The sequence below is a fragment of the Passer domesticus genome, chromosome 16 (genome assembly GCF_036417665.1).
Source record: "Passer domesticus isolate bPasDom1 chromosome 16, bPasDom1.hap1, whole genome shotgun sequence".
In the NCBI taxonomy this organism is placed as follows: Eukaryota; Metazoa; Chordata; class Aves; order Passeriformes; family Passeridae; genus Passer; species Passer domesticus.
Genome location: NC_087489.1, coordinates 11696996 through 11720772, shown reverse-complemented (window position 1 = coordinate 11720772; position 23777 = coordinate 11696996). Strand labels below are relative to the sequence as shown.

Genomic DNA, 23777 nt, shown 5'->3' with positions numbered 1-23777 from the left:
CAACTTTAACCTCAGGAAATGCTCAACAGCTCTGGAATCAGGTACAGAAGACTCAGGAACCAAGTTGAAATCATGTATTAAATAAGATAAAAATTATATTAGGAAAATAAAAACACACATCAACTATTGGAAAGTCAGTTTTTAGGTGGTATTCTGGGTTTGATACTCCTTGCCCTTTGGCTGTGTGTTCCTAGACAGAAGAGTGCTCACCCAGGAACTGTTTCACCACAGTTGTGTGCTCTAAGAAAATTCATTGCAGTTCTCAAAAGTTGCTTTGCCTTGCTATCCTTGTTATTAAAAAAAAAGGGGCAAAAAGGCTTTAGGGAAGTAAAGGAAGCACAGCAGTTTTCTCAGAAACATCAAAACTAACATGTCCTCAGCATCCTTGTATGTTTTATTCTTCACCTGCCCTGGCTGGTTGGCTGTTTCACACAGTTACTTTCACAGTGGAAAAGAAGTGTTTCTAGCTGTGTGCCATGTGTTCAGTTTTTCTGAATGTTCCTGGCATTGTCCCGTGGCCTATCATTATTAACTTCGTGTTCCATTAATCTTACTCATCTTCCCACTAGCCAAGAAAGCTTCAGCACCCACGGAAGAACTGGAAGATGCCAGCCTGCCAGCATCTGAAGACAGTCCACAAGCCTTACTTGTACCTGAATCCACAGATTCCCCCCAGAAGCAGACAGACAGAAACCCAGCACAGCTTCCCAGCCCTCCATTGCTCCCAGCTCCACCACCTAAGGCAATCTCCAAAATCACCAAGAGCATAACAGGTCGGTCATCACTGCTCAGTAAAGATTTCCCCATCCTTGATGTGTTGTTCACCTCCACAGAACTGTCAAATCCTTTTCTCATGCCTTTTTTGATGCCCCAAACTGCTGAGAATCACTCAGTTACACTGAAGGAGCAGTGACCATGTCTGGCTGCCTGATAACAATGCACTGATATTTGTACTTCACATATTTATCTGCAGCTCTCAGGGGGTTATTTGTTGTGAGTCTGTAGCACTAAACGCACATAAAACAAATCGAACCAACTGCAAACATCTGCTGAATCTCATGCTCATATTGATATGCCATAAAACACAAGGAAGATTTAAATGTTTTCATTACCTGGACTCCCACTGGAGAGCAGGACAGCAGCCAAAATCTAGTTCAGGTCAAAGGTTCTGCAGAGGTTTCTGTCTGAAGGGTTTTCTCTCTAGGGCAGGTCTAAACTAGAGCTATGAAATCTGCTCTGAAGAGTGATACACCTGGCAATCCTCTGTGCCAGACTTTATTGAACGTTTCCAAAAGCAATTCCCCTGGGCCTGGTTTTCTAATGTATTGCCAATGTTGTTACATTTCTCAACATTCTGGCACTGCAGAAAAGGTGCTAAAATGAGAATGATTTTAGTTGGTTCCAATTTCAGGGCCCCTACATATGGTAGAAGCAGTTAAAAGGGTCTTATTGCAAATGAAAATCAAGTCCTCACATCTAAATGTCAGACCTGTTGGATATTTAGACTTTTAAATGACAGCCATTATGTGAGCCCTGATTTGCATCCACACTCATCATCTGGCACAATGAGCAAGGTTTTCAAAGTCACCAGGAAACAAAACATCAGAGGGGTTCTGTGACCTGACCACTGGGGCTTAGAGAAAATATTGAGGTTTTCAGTCTCTTTGAAGAAAATTACAAGTATTTGTTTCCCATGGAAACAATTCATACTTTGTGCTTAAAAGCTGTAATAACTCAAGTGGGAGCTGGATTCAAAATGGTGTTTTAGTGCTCCTCAGAAGCTGCTGTTCAGGTTATTTCACTGTCCTGTGCTGTGGGTGAGGCTCGAGCTCCTCTTCCCCCCTGCAAGAGGAACAGGCAGCCCCAGGGCCCCCTGCCTTTGCTCAGCTGAGGAGAAGGCCATGCTTGGCATCAGATGTATTTGGAAACCTGACCCACGCAGGGTATAGAGATTACACCTCCACCAAGCACTTCAGAGCATTTAGAGTTCAGATGTTTTGCTGCTTAACCTAAGTATTTCCTGTAGCATCTGAGATATTTTGAGTTTTGTTATTCAGTTCTCATTTACATCTTCCACAAGAACAACTTTTAATTTTCTCAATGACTCCAGTAATTCTAGACCCTTTTCCAGTAGTGATTATACATGTTTATTTTTGTGGGGATGTGGGGGCAGTGCTAAGTTAAAATTAAACAAATACCACAAATACCGTCAGTGAGTGAGAGGAAATACAAAAGTGTGGGGAGAGAGAAAGGGCAATTATGAAAGAAAAGGAAGATGAAGAGGCTGAAAAGCTCTTTTGTGTTTAGTTTTTTCCCCTCCCTTAACAATGCTAGGGATGCTGTCAGCAGAGGAGTGAGGAGTAAATCAAGCACCAATTAATCAGAGAGAGGAGGAACAGGGCAAGGTGCCAAGACATCACTTTGCAAGATTATTCACTGAACATCTGCCATTAGGACAAATAAGGTGTGATCTCAGGAAATTCTCAATATTGTCCAAAGCTGCAATGAGGATGAAATTGACCTTTTCCAGGAACAAGCTGGTGTAAAGACAAAACAAAGTCTTCTCTTTCTCTGCTTTGAGGTTGAGCTGAGCCCTGCTTCTTGCTCTGAGGAAACACAGACATCCTCTCTGTGTGCAGAGATAAAGTGGCTCAGGAGGTGGCGTTGTCCACCCCCTCAGGCCACGATTCAGTGGGCAGCAATTGCTCAGAAATCAATTTATGATTTATGATCTGTCCATCTCTACAGCAGCACAGAATCAAACCCTCCCTGAGTGCCAAACCCAGCTTTGCTCAGCAGAGTTTGGCTGTCTCCTGGTGGGAGCAGAACCCTGAGCAGTGCAGGAGGAGCTCTGGGCTGGGAAGGTGGCTCACACATTGCACATCAGGCACTGGCTCTTGCAGCCCCTGAGCCTTCAGATTTCCCAGATTTTAAACAGGGTAAGTTCTGGGCTAGTCTGAATAGAAATGAACAATGACATTGCTAAGGGTCCTGGGCTGGAGGGACACAAATGTGCACAAACACCTCCAGAGATGAAAAGTAATGTTAGACCTTCCTTACAACAAGAGAGATTTTATTGTGGATGCAGCTCTCCTCACTGAAGGATGCTCTCCTCCTCACCCCACAAACACAGAAAGAGAACAGGCTTAGTGTTGCCACACTCAGATTTTCAGTGTTTGACTTTGGTTATGATTTCAGGAGCTCTTCTTAAGCAAAATTAAGAAAATGCATGTTTTTGGTAACCCTTATGCAGGATGCTGGTTCAGACAGGAGATATTTAATAACTGAAGATGGTATTTTTTGCCCTCTCCAGTTTTCTAGCAAGTTACCCCGCTAACTGGAACCAAGTCCTTGTTACAGGACAATCCTGGCCTGAGCAGAAGTTTTTCTCTGCTATGAATTGAAGGATTTATCTCAAAAGTAAGAGGGGAAAAAAGGGAAAAATCTGCGAAAGCATGTTTGTACCAAAGCTGAGCAAGCTGAGCCAGTTTAAATTCCTGTGTGAAGCACTAGGTGGCAACAAGGGACAAGAAATACTCTGGGATGAGGAGCTCGAATTGCCTTTATCCACCCACATGGTGTAAACATCTGCATGTGCCAGAGGCGTGGGACACGGATACAGGGGAGGGGAAAGGGGAAGAGGAGAACAGAAAAACAAATCAGCATCTTTTTCAGGGCAGATGTTCAGTTATCCTAAGGGATGTTGTGTGAAGACACCAAATTTACAACCAGGGAAATGTCCGCTGTGCCTCAGACTCAAATACTAGGAAATGTATAAGTCAGTCTAAATGTGTAACTCTAATTTCAGACAAAAGGCTTACATTGCATAGAAAATAGCTGAATCTGGGGCTAAAATGAGATTAGATTGCCACACCCTTCTTTTTTTCTTGTTAGTGCTCAGTACCCCATCTTTCATTTGGATGTCATTTGCTTGCAAGTTTTGTTATGCAAACATTATCCTCATATTATAATGATTTTGGCATTTTCTCCACGGGCATATGAAAGACAGAGGTCTGGGCTGTGCAATCACAGAGGAGCAGCTAATAGACACTGGTACATTTTGTCCAGACTCAGAACCACAGGGCATAAATTTTAACACAGTCTGCCAGAGTCCAGCAGAGAAAATGCTAGATTGGAAAGCCACCACAGCCCAAGCTTTTGGTGGAGAGGAGCAACAGTGTGCAAGCAAAAATGCAGTGGTGGGCTGGGAAAAAGGAGAATCTGATCCTGTGAGAAAGAGAAGAAGTGAAGAGGCATCTGTTTTGCTAGATTAAAGATCTGGAGTGGTGCAGCAAGAGCCTTTTGAACTCAGTTACTCAGCCAGTTACCTCACAGCAAGAGCAAAACATCACCATTTATCCTCTGTTCAATACAACAAATTAAGTTCAGTGCAGACGCTGTGCAAAAAAAACCAATACCAAAAAAGCATTGCACAACCTCTTCCCCTCTTGTGTTTTGACGCAGGAAGCGAAATGGACGATCCAGCCATGAAATCTCCTCCTTCCACCATCCTGAAGAACTATGTCATTGTGGGTTCCTCCCAAATCTCAGGACAAGCTGCCCTCTTCCACCCCTCTGGCCAGAAAAGCTGCGAGCCCCATGGCAGAGGCCAGGTAACAACGCCCACCGGTTCCCCTCACCTGGCTGCCGTTCATCTGCCTTTACCTCCCAGCAGAGTCATTGAAGAACTCCACAGGGCTCTGGCCACCAAACACCGGCAGGACAGGTACCTACAGCCTGCAGGCACAGGGCTGCATGAGGACACTCATCCCACCGCTTCATTTTTCTTGGAAAATGTTCTTCCTATTCCTGTTGTTAGTGTTTTAATTGCTGCTGCAGCTTGGGTTTGCCTTCCTCGTGGTGTCACTGCTTGGAACAAACATCCCTGGTTAAAGTGACTCATTTGGCAGCTATTTCATTGTATGTTCTTCCTTTATAAGGAGGCTGCTGTGGTGCAGGAATACGTTTCCAAACAGGTAGAATCAGGCGATAATCCTTGATCTACTGCAAAAGAAAATCTGTCCCACAAGATACCAAGTTAGAGTAGCAAAGGCAAATCCTGCTCCAAGTACTCCCTACACATGAGAAATGATGCAATTTCTGTGTCCCTTGGCTGACACAGGAGCACATACAAGATCCATTTTTAATACAGATGTGTTTGTGGGAGTACACTGGGTGCTGAATCTGGGTTTCATTATCCTGTGTATCTGAGGAGAACAGAGATAACCTCTGCCATCCCAGAGCTTGGGAGTAAAGTTGGTAGCATTTCTCAGTTCCCTAAAAACTACTGCCCCAGGGAACAGACTCACATGATGTAATTTCCAGGCCCTGTTAAACCTCTGTCATGATCATACAATATCATATGAATGGTCATATTTCATGCCATGCATGTTTTACATTAGAAGGACGTGTTGTTGTGGGGTTTTTGATCACTGCAGTGTATCTTGTCAGATATGTCAAAGAAAAACATTATTCACCACCCCTCCATGTCTTATTTTAATGGCAGACAGGAAAGTAGATCCACATTAGCCATTCTCAACTTGAAAATGCCATCCTGTGTTGGTCCATGCTGAACTCCCTGCCCTGCCCTTTATGAGCTACAGGACGTTTTTCTCATTCTCATGTAAGTTTCTACTGCAGCAATAAAACAATCTTGGTAAAATCTGGGCTGTGCTTCTTCCACCCCTAGCTTCCATGGAAGAGAAAGCAAAGGCTCTCCAAAAAAAAGGGTGGATGTCCGTCCCTCGAGAACGTCAAGCATGGAGCGCAACAAAGAGAGGGAGAACTCACTGAGTTATGGCAGTGACTCAGAAAACAAGAGGAACTCAGTTAAAGAGTCAGATGAGAACAAAGAAAACATGATCATGAACTCAGAGCTCAAGGAAGAGTCTGTTTTTTATCAGGATGAGGAAGTTCTGAACGACTCTGTTATTTCTGGTAAGCACAGTCGCTGTGTTACAAAGATACACTCTCACAAACAAGGGAATGCTCTAAAGGCAGCAGAAAATATTGGGAAGGGTGAATTCCTCTACTGTCACATCAGCTTTTTGAAGGAACCCTGGTGAAAAGCTGAAGTTAAATTGGAGTCACAGTGATTGTGACTGTCCTGGTGTTGCACACTGAGCTGCATCACTGTGTTTTATCCTCTCAGTTACTGGTGCACCCTTGGGCTGCTCTGTATGAACAGCAGCACTCCCAGACACCCCCCATGAGCAGCCAGAGCTTTCTGCACACCCTGTGCCAGTGCTGGCATGGCTGGAATTTCAGGACTATCATTCCATGCAGTGATGGTACATGGAAAAGTGATAGAGGCCAGTCAATCTAGGAAGGACAAACATGTAGAGAAAACGTCTTAAAGAATAAAGTTTCTCTCCATCTGGTCCATTTCACTCATTCTTGAGGCATATGGGGAATGCATTTTATAATCCTGTGCAATTATTTAAGTGAGCTTTGGCAAAATAATCAGCTCTCGTTAGAAAATTTCTCATTCAAGGCTTTTAATGTTTTCCATGTTAGCAAGACAGATTCAATCTGAAATGAATCCTTCACTCTCTTCATGAATGCATTAAAAGAAGGCAGGCAGAGAACAATTTATCAAAAAAAAATTGTTATAGCAGATGAAAGATGAATTTTAAAAGGTGTCTTTGAAAGCATGAGCCAGCAGACAGGACATGGGTTCTGCTGCTGTGTCTTAAGACATCAAGTAACAGAACAGACTCCTGAGGTAAGGCAAAAGAAAAGAGTCCCTTGCCTAATTGCTGTGCATTTAGGGATAGCTGAAAACATGACAAACACCTTTTAAGTTCTGTTTTTTTTCTGGCTGTGTGTAAAAGTGGCCTCTTTTGATAAAAATCCTAAGAGCTAAAGGCAGACAGGCAAAAACCCACACATTATTCCCAACGAGCAAAACCAAATCTGAGTATTTAACTGTTGAAGGTAAATCTCTCTATATTTAAGAAATAATTATTCATTATTATGATGATAGGAGGGCACTGGATATTGTACAAGTTTCAGTGATATCTAGAAGCAGCTCTGGGCTTTCCACAATAAGTGCTCGAGTTTTGGAAAATTCCTGCAGTTGAAGGATAGTGCTGGTGTACTGGGAGTGGCTGAGTTCACCTGAGAAAAACCTATTAAACCCTAAAACCTATGAGAAAAACCCATTTAAAGATATTTTGGCATTATTGTGGCTGCAGCAGCAGTGCTGCTTGGGACAGAGGATGCTGAGCTCTCACTGATGTCCCAGAGCAAGCTGGGACATTCCCAAGCCATTTCTGGTGTGGAGGCGCTGCTGGTGCCAGTGTTCCCAGGGACAGCACCAGAATAATTCCCTAAACATCTCCAGATTCCTTCTGGTTTGAAGAAATCTGGGCTGGTTTCCAAGTTAGGGAGTAAAACTATCCATTAATGCTGAGCTGCTTTACAATCCCTGTCCTGTCCCTAGTCTTGTCACTGCCACCACCACGGGGCACAGTGCACAGCCCTGGGGCTATAAGGAGGTACAGACAGGTCACATAAGTCTGGAAAAAGTGGGGAATTATGCTTTGGTTTTCTATTCCTACTCAATAAATCATTATTTGAAACCTCTGAAAACACAATGCAAGATGGCCTTAAAAAACAACATTACTAGAACATAGCTCACAACTGATAACTGGTGCAATCAAGGTTTGTCCAACATCAGGGAGTCTTAGGATTTGCTTTTTGATTGATAGAACAGTGAATATGATAAAAAGAACAGTAAACATACAGGAAATTAAATGCAATGATTCAACTGAATTGAAACAGGGAGTTTTTGCAGGAACCTGCAACCTGAACATGAAAAGGGTGTGAATTTCCCAAGCATTCCTTTTTGACCTAGCTGAGGTGTGATAAATCACGAAACAATCCAGCCAAGATACTGCCTGAGATAGATGGTCAGGGGGCAGACTGTCACTGAATGTGCCTGACTGACTAGAAAAAGAACCCTTAGAAAAAGAATACTTAAATAAGAGTGTTTGCAGGTTCAGTTTCTACTGAGGTAGTGACCAGGAAGGAATTTGTCTCAGGGTGCTGAAAATGGATGTGGAGAAGTATAGCTTGGGGCTTTATTTTCTCTTTGTTCTTTAGTTTTGTTTTATTCATGTGCACTTATTGTTTTTTAAAATATACATTTTGCATGTATACATGCATTTTAACCTGTTTAATGATGTTTCATTATCAACACTCCACCTTTGATTGACAGAGGGAGCTGACACTGTTAATTCGGATTTTGACCCCACTTCCTTTGAAGTCAATGACAGAAATCCTATTGATTATATCACTTTCCATGCCCCCAAGGTGCCCTGCCCTGGACACTCTGCACTGGCCAGTGCTGCAGCTCCCGTGGGCACACAGAGCTCCTTGTCACAGAAACCTCCTGACATGGCCAAACTCCTCCTGTGACTTCTCTGACATACTCAGGTGAAGCTGGGAATGCGTGCAGGGATTCCCAGGAGTCTTCTAGCCCCAAATGTCTTTCAGGTTATTTCCAGCAGGAATTCTGTTGGTTCCTCTGCACCCACTCCCAGCGTGGTGAGAAACCCTGTCAGAGTCCCAAGTCTGTGGCTTTGTGAGCCAAGTGCTCCCGATGGAGTCAGATATTCAGTTAGCAGAAGGCTCTGTGTGGTAGCAGCCAAATCATTTCACTTCCCTACCCATCTGTTAAATGTATATCTGCTATTTCAGACAGGGCTGTGTGGTTTAATTTAATTAATGCTTGTAACAGACTGTGAGAGCGTTTCAAGGAAGGTGCTAAATAAGGGCACAGCTTTTTAGGCTTCAGAAAGGGGCTTTGAGCTGATTATGGTTTCTGAAAAGTTTAACTTTAGATCAATGCAACTACCAAGAGATTTTTCACTGCTCACAGAAAGAGACCAAAATTACTCTGCTCCACTCTTTCCAACAGGTAAATGTGGAAAAGAGGCTGTACAGACTCCTCCCTCTGCATAAAGAAATTTGAGATCAGTAGTGATAATAAAAAAGGAGGTCCACAGATCCCTAGCAAATAAAATCCCAGTATCTGGGAATGAGAACCTATTTAGGATTTAGAATCTTGCCAACCTCCAGAGCATCCTTTAAAAAATATACTTTAATCCTATCTCAAATGCCAAACAAAAATACCAATTAAATGTCATTTTCTTTAAAGATGAGGTGACCTTCTCTAGAAAAGGTGAAGCATTAAATTTTAAAAAAACCCAAACCCTTTAAAGCAAAAAGGAACCAAAACAAATTAACCTCCTATTACACACCGTGCTCCCAAGATGAAACAAAGATTTAACTGCAGTTCCGCATGCCCTGAGGAATATTTTCCCTCTGCATTTGCAGTAGTTTTGTGTCTGAGCCCTTCTCAGCTGCTTTGTGACAATAATGCGTACAACTGCTCCTTGCACAGCACCACACAGATCACTGTCACTCTGTGCCATTCCTGCTCTCCAGAAGTTCCTGTTCCATCCCCAGGAGCTGCCTTTCTAATAACTTTCCTTTCAATGCATTTCCCAGGTACTTTGCCAAGAAAATGCAAGAAAGAACTGCTGGCAGTGAAGCTACGGAACAGACCAAGTAAGCAGGAGCTGGAAGACAGGAATATTTTCCCAAGGAGAACAGATGAGGAAAGACAGGAAATCCGGCAGCAAATTGAAATGAAACTCTCAAAGTAAGTGTTGTGAATGAGAAGAGGGAGGAGCCTCCCTTTACAATGGAGCATCCTCTGAGCCCTGTCAGAGGCACTGCCACCCACCCCAGGTCCTTTGCCTACAGGGAACCATCCACAAACCAATCCAGCACATTCTCTGCTGTCAGTCAGCCACAGGAGAAAAAAATATTAACTCCCCCTTCAGTCAGGATTGCCTGGATTTCAAGGGAAAACAAGACAGAAGTCAATTTGGGAGACAAAATCCTGCCAAATCTACCTGCAGCTCTGCTGCTGCAGTCGAGATTTGGAGGTCCTCCAGAAAACCCAGTGCTTTAACAAAAATAGTAGTATAATTATTTATCAACCAGATTTGGCTTTGTCAGCTCGACTGAATGTGAGCATAAAGGCAATTGTTAGAGCTGCACATTGACTTGCCCAAGGGAAAGCTGCTGCACTGGTGGCTGCACTGGTGCCTTCAGGGGGAAGCAGCATTGCCCTCACCTGGGGAAGGTGCCTGTGTGAGTCCAGCTGCAGGCACAGCGGGGATGCTCTGGCTTGATCAGTAACCAGGGCAACAGGGGAGAGCTGTGAGAGAAACAGCATCACTGTGGTGTGCAGCCTAAAGCAAAGGCTCAAGGAAACTGGGAGGCTCAGACTGCACCATTTGGGTTTTGTGTGTGCTTTTTTAAGGGCTGCATTTGGATATCTGCAAACATGAATATTTTAGAGGAGACAAAGTGGATTGTTAAATAATCTGTGCTGTGCTGCCCACACAGGGACAGCGAGCGCTGCTCACCACCAAAATGCTTGGAATCAAATTAGGAAACATGAACAGAAATTCATTTTCAAGGCTTATTAAATATTAAATATCTCAAGCCTCTCCTGAAAGAAACATTTATTGATATTTAGACTAACTCATTCATGTGCATGCTTTTGATTAAACTTTACCTCTGGGGACAGGGAATGAGAACAAATGTGTGGATCAGAGCATGAGTCCTAATGGACCAGAGTTTATGGAGGAGAACATCTCTGCCATCACCACTGCTGCCCTCAGCTAAGGAGGCAGCTGCTGAGGGAACACAGAGGAGGGTTTGGGTGCCCTTCATGGTGCCCCTGCGACAGCAGAGATGGAGTTATGGTCCCTCCAGTCCCAGTGGCTGCACAGCAGCACTTGGCACCCAAAGGGGAGCAGTGCTTTGTGCCAGGGGCTGCACAACTCAGTGCAGGTGGCACACCCTGCCACAGAAAAGATGTACATCCAGACAAGCAGAAAAGATCCCCCTCCAATGCACACTGAGTCCCAAGAGTTACAGGCAGAGCAGATCAGAGGTGTGTCCCATTAACACCCATCACTTAAGGAAGAAAAGATGGGCCTTGATCACCCTGACCTTGCAAGCTTTGTGCATGCACTTCAGGAAAATACTTCACATTGCAGCTCAATATTATTAATTCCATTATTTCAGCCATTTGATAACTCATGAGATCTCTTAATACATCAAGAGCCTAATTTGATTGCTTTAAAATACACAAAAAATGGTTTCCACCCTACTGCATCCTTAAAACCAATTCAACCATCACAAAATATTCACTGAATGAGAAGATTTTCATACCCAGCCCCATCTCCTACTGCTGAAATGCCTGCAAGGTCACATCTCTTTTCAGCCCTGCCTGACTTCTCTTAGTGTGAAAGGTCTGATGGAATTGCAGCTTCAGGTGCTGTAACTACAGCCCTTATCCCTTGTTTTCATTTACCATTTGTCTTGCTTAATATTGAGACTAAAGCAATGTGAGGAATGCACCCCTAGAGTCAAATGTCAGTACAAGGACTTGCAGAGGACACTGCTGGACAGGTGACAGGGGCTGGCCACCACCAGGGAGCAGGAAATTTGCTCTGTGTAAGTGAATGCAGCTAAGGGAGCCTCCCCTGCCTGCTGTGATCTCATGCAGCAATCTGGGGTGCAGCCATCAGTGTCACTGGTGATGTCTAGAGGATGGCTAAAAGCCATCTTTGTTCCAAGTGTTGGAAGTCAGGCCTTAATTTGGTTCCTTCTTCCTGGAACGTGGAGGATTGAGCGCATTTCGGGGAACAGACGGCACGGAGATTGCTGGAATAGCCAGGAAAAAAGGCAAAACAGATTGGGAGCAGTCTCCCACACAACTTCCAGCACATATGTGCTGGCAGAGCTCAGCTCAGCTCTTAACTCATCCACCAGAATAGAACATGATCGTGCAAACAACTTCAGGTGGTGGATGAATGCAAGAAAATATTTACACCAGGAAAAGCAAGTGGGTGTCCAAAAAACCCAATAGCCAGCCAACAAAGTAAAAGTGAATTCTGGCAAAGGCCAAAGAGCCAAAGCCCTAGAGATATCCCTTTGGAGTTTCTGACTAGGACTCACCCCACAAAGAGCTCACACAGAGCAGAGCCTGGCTGTGGTGTGGAAATGAAACCAGACTGGGAAGAGTGAAATTCTTGGATGAGCTTTTGAGGTGTTTGCATTCATTCATTTCACTGGTACTTGTGCAGCACAGTCTCTGTGTGACAACTTGGGTTTATAGCTAAGGAAGGTAGTGCTGGGGTGGGAAGTGTCTGGGAGATGGGATCCAGTAGAAATATCTGTTCTCTCCAGGGCTTTGCTACTACCTGTGCAGAAAAGAGCAGCACTGCTGCTGTGATAGCAGCACTTAGATAACAGCAAATCCACGTGTACCATCAGGCTATAGATCTGTGTTTAGCACAAAGAATGATCTCTGGACAGATTAGCAAGTGGTTATTCAATGGCTGACTGCATAAGAATGGCACATAACCAGGCAGTTGTTAACAGGGTCGATATTTTTCAGCACAGTTGCAGGTGTTTGATGGTCTGTAGCTGTCTAGCAAATTGCCTCAGCCCCACAGCTAACACAGCCTTGCTCTGTACTCTGCAGGGAAAGATGTAGTGACATAGATAATGTGCAAAATACACCAAATAATGGTGTTTATGTAGCTTTAAAAATGAGGAGACAAAAGAAGAGCATCCTCTCAAAACCACTGTATTACTTAAGTGGTTCTGGTTGTAACACACTTCAACAGCAGCTGTGTACCTGCTGAGAAAAGCTACTCTGCTATCACTCTGATGGGAGTTTATGAAGTCAAAGCTAAAACCCCTGTTTTCCTTCACCTTCCCACTCCTTCCATCTCAAAAGAGAGACTGGGAAATTCTGTATTTTGAGACAAATTCTACTTTTACAGCAGTGCAAATCTACCAACTTCAGATTTATTATTGACTGACAGTGGCGTGAAGAGAGATTCCAGGATTCATTTATGTGCATCGCTGCTTCTGAAAAGTGTATTTCCTGTATTTCGTGCTCGCAGCCAATTTCATCTACCACTTGTTGCCGTGGAAACATGCACTTTTCCCTCCTCCTTCCCTCCAAAATGGCAGTATTCCAGTTTTCCCTATGCTGTAGTGCTTCTCTTACTAATGCACACATCCCCAGTGGCCCAGAGCATGGTGAACTCTTGGAATACTCTACTGTGCATTTGGCAACAGGGCTCCCAACAGGTCCTGGTTCCATTATTGTGTGTTCAGAGCACAGATAATAAACACTCAGTGGGATTCAGTGAATTGAGAGCTCTTTGTGTCACGAGGCAGAAAAGACATTTGCAAGTACGATTGTTTGCAATATCTGCTTCCTGTCTCACAGACACGCTTTGTTCTAGAAGGGGTTTCAGCTGAAACCTGGGGGAGTGAAACACTTGCTAGACTGAAGGGTGACTCAGGAAAAGGTTGTTTAATTAAATTTGATATCTGGCTGCTTAGAAAGTTGATGCTTGAAGTGCCTGGGTGGCTTGTGCTTCTTGAGAATGTAACCACAGTTAAAGACACTCCAGTATAACTTAATGTCTCAATGAAAATACAAATTCCTTGAAAAGATTATAGTTGTAATATTCATTTCATGTACTGCTTCGCCTGCTCTTGTATTTGTACAAGTACACACGATGCATGAAGTGGCACTTAGAAGATGATGGGGACAGGAATTAAATACAGAAACGTGGGCAGAGGAGTCAGACAGGAAGAACAAAGGGTTTTTGAACACAGAGAGGAACCAAAACTTGAGCACCTAAAGCTGATCTTTACCACATTGAAAACATTGGCTTGGGGAAGTGGATGATGCTGGACCTGGCAACTTCTTGTGGCCAGGGTTCCTGGCAACAAGAAGTGAAGAGGAGGCATCTTTATTCAGTTGTTCCTACATCTGGAATCTGTAGGTGTGGTGCTGCCCTGAGGTTCCTGGAGAAGCATTTTCGAGTTGACTCACCCAGGAACTGCAGATGTAGCTAAAAGCACACCCAGATGAGACCCTGGTTTGTCCCTCAAGTAACAGATTGTGAAGTTCACAGTGCTGCTGGAAACAGAACAATGCCAAGCAAAAAGCACTTCAGACTGGCAGCCTAAAAGCAAAACATCACCACGGCTCAGCATAGAGCACTCACAAAGAGAGTTTCACCTACTGACAGCACAAAAGCTGTGCCATTTTTCCCAAGGACAGCACATCCAGTGCCACTTCTCCACAGAAATGTCTCAGGGCAGCTGTGTTCACTGAAAAGCCATCAGCCCTTCACACTGAGACACTCAGCAGGGAACTGGGCTGAAGGCACAGAACTTTGGGGAACATTTTGTTTAGATTGACCAAAAAAAGTGGTAAGTGGGTACATGTACAGCCTACTGGTAGTCCTAATGCAGAAGTTTAGGAGATGCCAAACCTAAGCTCACCTGGGGATTAGCAAGGTTTTTTTGATGACTCTCCAGATGTGCTCCAGATCCCAGTCACTGCACTAAAAACCAGGGAACTGCCCTAATTTCAGAAGGCTGGGAAGACTTGACACAGATTCATCCCAGAGACAGGAAGGCAGGGGGGCAGGTACAAAGAGCAGATCAGCTGTCAGCACTAATTAGCTGTGTACAATTTAATGCATTTCATTACTGGGCAGGAACCATCCAGGTAAGCATCTCGCTGATGCTAAAAATAACCCAGTGGGCTCAGCGTGGGCGTGTGTGCAAGGCTCAGCTCCTCACAGCAGACAGGAGCTAAATATAGAATTGCAATTGAATTCTGTGGGCGTGGGGAGCCAAGGGAGTCTCCTGTCTCCTCACTCTGCTCCAGCAAGATGTGATGCAGCTGGAGGCTGCTGTCAGACCTGCTCATGGCTGCAGGATTTTACTAGAAGTGTGCACAGCACTCAAGTGCTCGGGGAGGATTTGGGATTTTTTTAATGCTTTGGCCCTTTTCAGTTACAGACTCTGGTTGTGAGGCTATGGAAAAGAAAGATGTTGGGAGGGATGGAGGGGGGAGCAGTAGGAAGAATGGAGGAGGTACCAGTGAAGCTGAGATTTTTTTTTTTTTTTGGTGCTGCCTCCAGGATTAAGAAGTCCAGACTCCAAGGCCTGAATATTCCCTATGCTCTTCCTTGGTGTCAGGCAGTGGCACACAGCTGGAAACCCTGCTGTTAACACAGTGACAGCACTGGCCTGGCCAGGGGCTGGGGGTTAGTGCCTCTGCCAGAGTTCCTGAGACAGCCTTCAAGGGTAAAAATCAGGAGGAGAGGGAGAAGACTAAATTGTCATTAAGGTCTCCAAGCAATGAGTAAGTTCAGCCTCTTGTTTACATGGCTTTTCAAGTCCAGGGGAGATGCAGTGCAGTTCAAATAAAACATTGGAGAGGTTTGAGTGCATCTGTACATGCTGTACCTTGACGATGCTATCCTCTTGTCTGAAGGGCTGAGAAAGGTTTGTTCCCTTTCAGCTATTGAACTCCAGGAATAGAACCAGCCTCACTAACACCAATCCCTTGGTCGGGTTTACTTGCCAAGCTCCCTGAGTGTGTAATCATACCAGCCCCTCTGGACAGCAGCCCTTGAACCAGAGGTGCTTCCTTGCTTCAGCAGCACTTGTACAATTAATTATGAAGCACCCAGCCAGCTCTGGGCAAGAGTCTTGATCTGCAGCTGAACCAGAATGAGCAATTTGCTGTCTCAGACCAGCCCACAGCTCATCTGGCAAGAATTGTTGAACACACTAATTCATTTATAAAGGGTTGAACCATGGTTGCCTCTGTCCTGGGTTATTTCCTGGTTTGAGCACAAGCACACGTCCCAGAGGTGCTCCCAGTGCAGGCCTGTGTTGCTGAGGATTCAGCATTCACCTCCTGCTGAAAATGGGGAGTATTTGTGCAAACACGAGGCAATGTCACTGCAGAGGCAGTAAATTCTGCCAGGCAACAACATGAAGTTCCAAATTCCTGGGGCACAGCTGATTAAAGATTGTCTTCTGGGAAGACACTATCTCCTTCCACTGCTCTCTTCTACTTGCTTGGCTCCAGTGCTGGGAATTCCTAATCAAACCTGTTTTCCACAGCACAGTGAAGGCAAGGGCAGCAGGTCAGAGCACAGCAGGCAAGAGAAGAGCAGAGCAGCAGGTGGAAACACAGATAGGAATATACAGGGCCTTTTCTGGGACACAGAGTCAATTCCTCGAATAGATCTGACATAAGTGGCACAAGTGAAACTAGAAATAAAAAAATCACAGTGCAGAGAGCTGTAAGTATCACAGAGGAGCATAATCACATAAATAAACTTGCAGAAAAACTGCTTAAGCAAGTGTTATTGAATAAGGAAAAAGCCTTTTTTGGGAAGAAAGCAGTGCACTTGTTTTGCCCTGCCAGCCCACCCACTACCAGCAGCTCATGCTCAGCTCAGCTCCTTTCCCAGAAATTGGGCACCTCCCCACGCCTGAAGATCTGAGCTCTACCCCCGTGGTAAGACAAGCAGTCACAAAGCAAAGAGGAAATGCATAAAATGCCAGTAATGCTCTGTAATGCTTCACCTTACACTGGATTATGATTCAGGTCCTTGAGCTCATGTGAGTCTGCAGTAAAAGTAATTACAGAAAGAAATTACTTTAATTTAATTTGCAGAGCTTAATCGATAGACACCAAAGTAAGCTGCTCTGGTTGTCACAGTGATTTGTGCTGTTGTGGGATGAAAAGCTGACCAGAACAAGGTGCTGGAACACTTGTGAGCTCCTGATAACCCAAGGGTTGGGCAGGGAGGGGTTCAGGCATTCACAGTGCCAGCCCTCACTTTGTATGGCATGGTCACTGTGTCACTGAGAGCATTTAGGATTACCTTTTTTTGGGTTAGATCTATTAATGAAATTTAGGAAAAATGTTTTCTGTACTTAAAGCCAAGCATTTATTTCACTTAGCTGGAACAGAAGCCAGATGGGATGGACAGTGTGTATCTGAAAGGCTGTGAACTGTATAAGCACAGTCTCAGCCAGAAAGGGGTTTGGCTGCTTTTTTTTATAACACATCCATTTCAGATGTGTCACTTCAAAGCATTTGAGAACAAAAGAGAGGGGTAAAGTTTGGATGTTGTGTTGGTTCTCCTCCCACTTGCCTTTTGAATTTATAAAACCAAATTTATAGGCAGACTGGACATCAGTGAGTGTCACCATGACTGTTGCAGTGGATTGCCTGCAGAATTCCTAAATGGTCACCTCTCCCACAAAATCTGAAATGTGGCTTGGTTTGGAGAAGAAAAAGCTCCTTAGTGTGCAGAGCCACAGCTGCACTCACTGTCCCTGGGCACAGCACTGAGCTATCCCTGCTTTATGGGGAGGGTTCTCCTATGAATCACCTGTGCTTTCCCATGAAGAACTTGATCATAATTTTGGGCTCTCTTCCAAGAAAACTGTCTCAGCACATGTGATCCAAGGAATCTGTAATTCATACCCTGCAGTTTCTGGTTCACCAGATTCTGTGAGTTACTACAGTTCCCTCCTCCTGCAGCTCCGAGCACAACTTCTGTAGCCTGGTTCATTCAGGATTTCAATTCCTCCAGGAATCACAGGCTTGGGCTTGCTGCTTTCATATGGAAAAAACTGGGTCAGTCTAGCACAGTTCCTGTGTTTTTGAAATAACTTCAGAGAAGGTGAGAGGGGAAAAAAAAATGAAAGAAATAAATATTTAGAAAACAGGAAGTGGGGGAAGGAGAGAAAACAGGTCAGAACAGAAGGTCACTGATTTTCCTCAATAGATGATGTGCAATTGTATCAATTATTAAAGCATGGCTCTAGCTAAATCTCTGATTCCATTGCCTGTACCCAGCTGGAAAGCTGCAGCTGTATAACCAGGTCTTGAGAGCTACTTGAGTCAGCCAGAGTACTGCAAGCTTCCTTCAGTATCTGTTTTTCAGGATAATTAACTCATCCAAATGGCCAGCACACTTCCTTGACCTCCCCAGACTCTGGAGAGTGTTTTGTTTTTTTTTTTTCCTGGAAAGCACTCTTATTTTTTATCTTTTCTTTTAGCTCTCACATACAACACACCAAAAAGCAAGCAAACAAAATCAAGCACTCCTAGGTTTATTAATCCATGCTCATGGTTTTATCCAATTAAATTAAGAAGAAATGGACCACACTTTTGGAGGTTGAGGACCTCCTCCTGTTCAAAGTCCACTTATGCAGAGGGTATCAAGGCAACTGGGAAACAAGAACCAGCAAGTTGGCAAAATCTGAGTCTTATATCACATTAGAAATAGGTACTGCAATCTAGTTAGTCCATTGTTCTGCAAAGATGTGCCAGTCACTTTGCTTTCATAAAGCTATACTGCATACAGGCAAGAAACAAAGAGCAGAATAAAACCTGAGTGCCTCACTGCAGGAAAAAAAAACCTCTCAAAACCAACATGGCTCACAGCTCAACCACCAGTGTCATTTGCTTGAGATGATCATATTCATTAAGCAAATTAAATTCTGAATGAATTAATACTTCATTAGTTTTTCAGAAATTATGTTAAAAAAAAATTAAAGCCAGGCCCTCTCAGCAGTCTCTGCAGAAAGCAGCTGGCCTGTTGCACAGAGATCAGCCTAATTTGAGGGTGTCTGCAAAAGCCATATTCTGGCCAGGCTACACTGCAGCCTTGTTATAATCATCCCTGGGAGTGGCTGCAGCACTTCCAAATACCACCCAGCTGGGGAAAAAATCCTCCTTCTCAAGAGAAGGTTAAACAAACCAGGACTGATGTGGTAAGGGAAGTTTTATTTATGGGTGTTGTGCAGTTACGCTTACAGAAATCCCTTTATCAGCCTGTTTACACCATGAAGGAAAAAGGTAACAGGGAATGAATGAATGAATGAATGATGTGTGTGGAAATGCCAAGCTCAGGCCCAGGGTGATGGGAGCAGGAGGCTCGGGGTCAGCTGGGAGTTTTGGTGGGGGAGAGACCCAGCCCTGCAATGCAGGGACAGAGCAGCTGCAAAAGGCAGGAAAATGGCTCTGAGGGAGGTGTGTGCACAGAGCCAGGGCCTGACTGAGCTTGGGAGCCACTGCCAGCTCCCACAGCTCTGCCTGCCCTTCCCCACCGGCAGTCCCTCCTCAGGCAGGGAACAGCTCTGAGGACAGCCACGGAGGTGGCACCAGGGGATCCTTCCCTGAGAGCACTCCCAAAGGTTTTGTGTGGCAGCCTTGAGCCTTGGCAGTGACAGTTCGTGTTGTACCACAACAAATCACGGCTGTAACTTCCAAACATGACGTTACATAATTGAATTCTTGCATTTTATTTAGTTTTCAGAAGATCAGAATATTTTGTTCCACATGAAATTTGCCAGCAAATTCTATTTGGATTTTTGTGACCATAGCTAAACACAGGATCCTAAACGAAGTTAGGGAGGGTCCCAGAAGGCTCTGGGGAAGAGTAGGCAGAATATGAGGATGACATTTTAATTCTCAAATCCTGCCTGTATTTTCCTGTAAATTAGCCTGTCTGCAGTGCTCAGTGTTGAAGTGGCATCAAGTGACAAGTCATACTCCTCATCCTGTCCAATTTAAAAAACAAAGGAAAACAGAATTACTGAAATACCACTTGCAGAGGGAAGTGAAAAAATTCCCAGAGGGGGTGCAAATCTGGTTTTTCAGACAAGACAGTTTGCCACATTCTCCTAATCTGTACAACAGATATAACCACACAGACCAGCTTTGCAGAGCACTGTGAGAGCTGCTGGTGAAAGCACGACAAAACTGATGATTATTGAGACCAGGGGACTCACACTCCTACAGACTTTCTGGGCCACATATTTGAACTGTCAATGGAATTTCTCATTTCACTCTGCACTGAGAGCAGGAACACTCTTTGCATTGAAAAGCCAACAGATAACCTCAAGAGAAATTTTGAAAGAAGCAAAATATTAAAAGCAAATAAGAGTGCAGTAAAGAGCAGGATTCAAAGCCTGCTGTGGGCAAAGGCTGCTGTGGCTCTGGCCAGCTGAGGTTGGTAACAGTGTGAGGCCAAGCTGTTGGTCTGACTGCCCTGGAAAATGCTGGGCCAGCAAAAGTGTGCACAAGAGGAACAAAAAGTAGTACAGCAGATGGTGAAATGCTGTCTGCAGGCAGGGATATCCCATCCTTTGCAGAGCTGTGTGGGTGAGTGACAGGCGAGAACAGGAAGGTGCTTGCCTTGCCAGGGGAGCGTTCCCAGCCAGGTTCCTGCAGCCTGGGAGCAGCTGTGCAGCCACACACAGCTCCCAGCAGGGCCTGGCTGTCCCAGCAGCAGCTGCAGCTCCACAAATTGCTGTCATTTAGGTTTTTCCTTCAGGGATTACACAAAGTACTCAGAGAGTACTGCATTTGCCTTGATTTACTTCAGTAATTCAGAAAGCTGCTCCTTGGCAGCAAACCTGTCACTACAAAGGGTTTGCAAGAAGTGTCACAGCATGTCCCCTCCTGCCTGGAGCTGCTGGGTTAGGAGGTTCACAGCTCCATACCCCAGCTCTGGGGTAAATCCTCACTGCAAAGACACCTTGCAGAGGTTTATTTGTCACCTCCCAGACTTAGCAAATTGCCAAAGGGTCCTTGGAATGCACCTCCAGGTGACAGGGAAGGATGTTCTCCAGAGTTGACACCTCGTGGGGAAATTCCCAGCAGCTCCCACCCATGGCAAGAAGGGTCACTCACAAATCCTTTTGCATCCAGTGAAGGGGGAAGGAAGATTGACACACAGCTGACAGCCCACACACACCAATACTTTGTCTGCTCTCTGCAAATCCAGCTGTGGTTTCTTCCAGTGACCCAAATCCCACAGCTGCACATTGCAGTGGCATCTGTTGTGGGGGCAGCAGTTTATGGATTAAGTGCACAGTACTGCAGGATCTTAGTGCAGCCCTGAGCATCCCAGCTGAGGCCAGGACACACTGGGACACTTCCATCCATGGACAGTAACTCTGAAATGGCTACAGACAGAAGTGACATGTCTCTGTCATCCTGTCCCTGTCCTCACTGACTGCCATGGCTGGAACTGCACTCCTGGCTTCCCAGGAAATTGAGTCACGAACATACAGACATTTCATTTTGTGCAGGGCACTAAGGTGGCTGACAAGCCAGTTCCAGCCTCCCTGGAGGAGAACAGGCACAAACATTGAATTAGGGATTGGTCAGACAGTGAAGTCAAAATGTAACTTTTTTATTTTCTTACCTTCTTCCCCCCCCCGCCCCCCCTTTTCTTATTTTTTTAATCATAACCCAGCAAGCACCCAGGAGTATGCAACTGTCACTAGGACAGGAAAGTCTCTCACTGAGCTGAAATTTGCCTCTGTCTGCTGCTTATTTCAGACTCCCTCCTGCTGCTCATGAAGTTGCTATCAGAGTAGATTTTAGTATCACTTCAGCAGAAGATATGTAGCACTGCTTTTTGCTTTTTTGTTCTGTGGGAACACAGAGTTCCATTCCTGTTTCAGGAGAAAAAAGAAAGGGGGGAAAAAAGAAAGAAAATCTCTTGCTTTACAATGAAATGTTATTAACCATTTTCAGTGACCTGCACAATGTGACCAGGTCATACTCAGCACTTGGTTTCTTTCTGCTGGAAGACCCTCCAAAACCCATTTTATACCCAGCCTGAAGCTCTCCTCAGCCTTCAGCAGAGGAGGGGCACTGGGAGCTGCACCACTCGCTCTGTTATTTGAAGAGTGTGTTCTTTTAGCACTTTGCCTTGCTGAGCTATTTTTAGCTTGAAAGTATTCCCCAAACCAGCTCTTTGCCCAGCTGCAAAGCAGAGCAGAAGTGAGAACAAGCTGCTGTTGGTGAGAACAGGGCTGCTCACACTGACATGGCTGCTGAACAAGACACTCATCAAACTACAGACAGGGACATGTCTTTGGCTGAACAACCCATTGTACTTTTGTCACCCAGATAACTAAATATTGTAATTCTAAACAGGACAGATCCACTATCCAGCAGCTCTGCTAAACCACAGAGCGGGGAAGCAGGTGGAAGGGAGATGAGGAAGCTGCTGCTCTGAATAAGCAGTTACTACATTTAAACCCCATGTCAGCATGATAGTTCTTGCATATTAACTAATAACTCAGATGAAATTTAAAGCTGTTATGTTGGTCCCACAGCATGCAACAGCATCCTCCAAGAGTCCTTGTCTGAGTGTGGAGAGAGGTATGAAAGCAAAAGCCTGCTGGAGGTGGAGGAGGGATGCTCAGCAGCTGCACTGAGCTTTGCAGCAGAGCTTTGAACTGGGCCCTGATCTGCTCCCAGCTGTGCCTGGCTCTTCTTCCTCACACCTTGGGAAAATTAGACACCCAAAGGTCAAATGCAGCAGGGCTTTCAGAGGTGGTGAGAGCAGTGATTACCCTCCAGCCTTCTCCACCTGAATCCTCTGACACAGTTAGATCCTGGCTGTGTTGTTGTTTCAGCCCACACAGTGCTCACAGCCCTGTGCAATAACAAACCTGTCACAGGGCAGGTCCTCCAGGGACAATGGGTTATGATACAAGGGTCATGCTGGGCAAGTGTGTGGTTTCTATTTCAGCTGAAATCTGAACCCTTTGCAGGGCTCCTATCACAGAAATGATAGTGATGGACAGCTGTAATTGCCTGGTAGATGAGTGACAACATAATTAACTGAACTCGTGCTGATTTGCAGCTTTGAAAATCCAGACAGAACTAAAGGCCAAACAAATAAATAACACATGTGATTAAGGCAACATTTATAGCCTCTGTGTTGATCTGCAGTTTTGTTATTTGAGTGCAAAAAATAGTACATGGTGGCATAGAGACACAAATATCAGGGAACTTTAAAGAAGGCAACTCACAGCCTTTACCAGAGCAGCTCACCCTTTTCACACTGCTCTGAGCTCCCTACTGCTGAGAAGCTCAGAAACTGCTCTTAGGATGATGCTCCAAGGGCTGGAGAACCTCTGCCTTGGGGTTGTTCAGCCTAAGGACAAGAAGCTTCTAAGGAGACAATGTTGGGGCTCCCAGGGATTAAAGGGGGTTCTAAGAGGGAGAGCAACCTTTTACATGGGCAGATAGCGATAGGTCAGGGGGAATGGTTTTAGACTGAAGGAAGGTTGGGTTAGATTAGATGAGAGAAAGAATATTTTTATAGTGAGGGTGGTAAAACACTAGAACAGGTTACTCAGAGAGGTTGTGGATGTCCCATTCCTGGAAACATTCAGTGTCAGGTTGGATGAGGCTCTGAACAACCTGATCTACTTGAAGATGTCCCTGCTCATCACAGGGGCGTTGGACAGGATACCTTTAAAGGTTCTTTCCAGCTCAAACTATCCCGATTCTATGATTTTCTTGTTATGGGAAATGCTGGCACATCAATTCCCACTTTTTACACGATCCAGAATTACCTTGGGGTAAAAACAAGTCTGTGTCTTGGTGTCTGCCTTCTAATTTTGTACAGACAGTAACAGAGAAGTCCCTCCCACCATGGATTTACTACTACCCATAATTGTACATTGCAAGCAGGCACAGTGCAGTGCGTGGGTGACTCAAAGCCCTGGCACACATCCTCTTCACAGCTACTTATAGGAAGGATGAAAATAAACTTCTTGTTGAATTGAACATGATGTTCTGGCAACAGAGCTGCCTATTTAAGAGGCAGAGCCTCTGCCTCCTGATGGGCAGCAGAAAGAAGCAGCTTCATGAGAAGCAAAAGCAGGGCACTCCCATTTCTCCTCCCTTTGCCTGGGCTCTGAGAGGGATCCTTCCCACCACCTCCCTTCCCAACTCATCTGCAAAACCACCTGACATGAGGAACAATCAATGCAGTTGCTGCTGGCTACAGCTCATT

The 23777-nt window shown here is 44.9% G+C and overlaps 1 protein-coding gene across 2 annotated transcripts in view; it reads left to right on the top strand.

Moving 5' to 3' along the window:
• PHACTR3 (phosphatase and actin regulator 3) overlaps nt 1-23777 on the top strand; it is a 99593-nt gene that overhangs the window by 61075 nt on the left and 14741 nt on the right. For both annotated transcript variants that reach the window (XM_064391049.1, XM_064391050.1), the window contains exons 5-8: nt 570-773; nt 4465-4726; nt 5690-5937; nt 9517-9670. In XM_064391049.1, coding sequence (XP_064247119.1) covers nt 570-773; nt 4465-4726; nt 5690-5937; nt 9517-9670 — 868 coding nt within the window. The remainder of the gene's footprint in view (nt 1-569; nt 774-4464; nt 4727-5689; nt 5938-9516; nt 9671-23777) is intronic.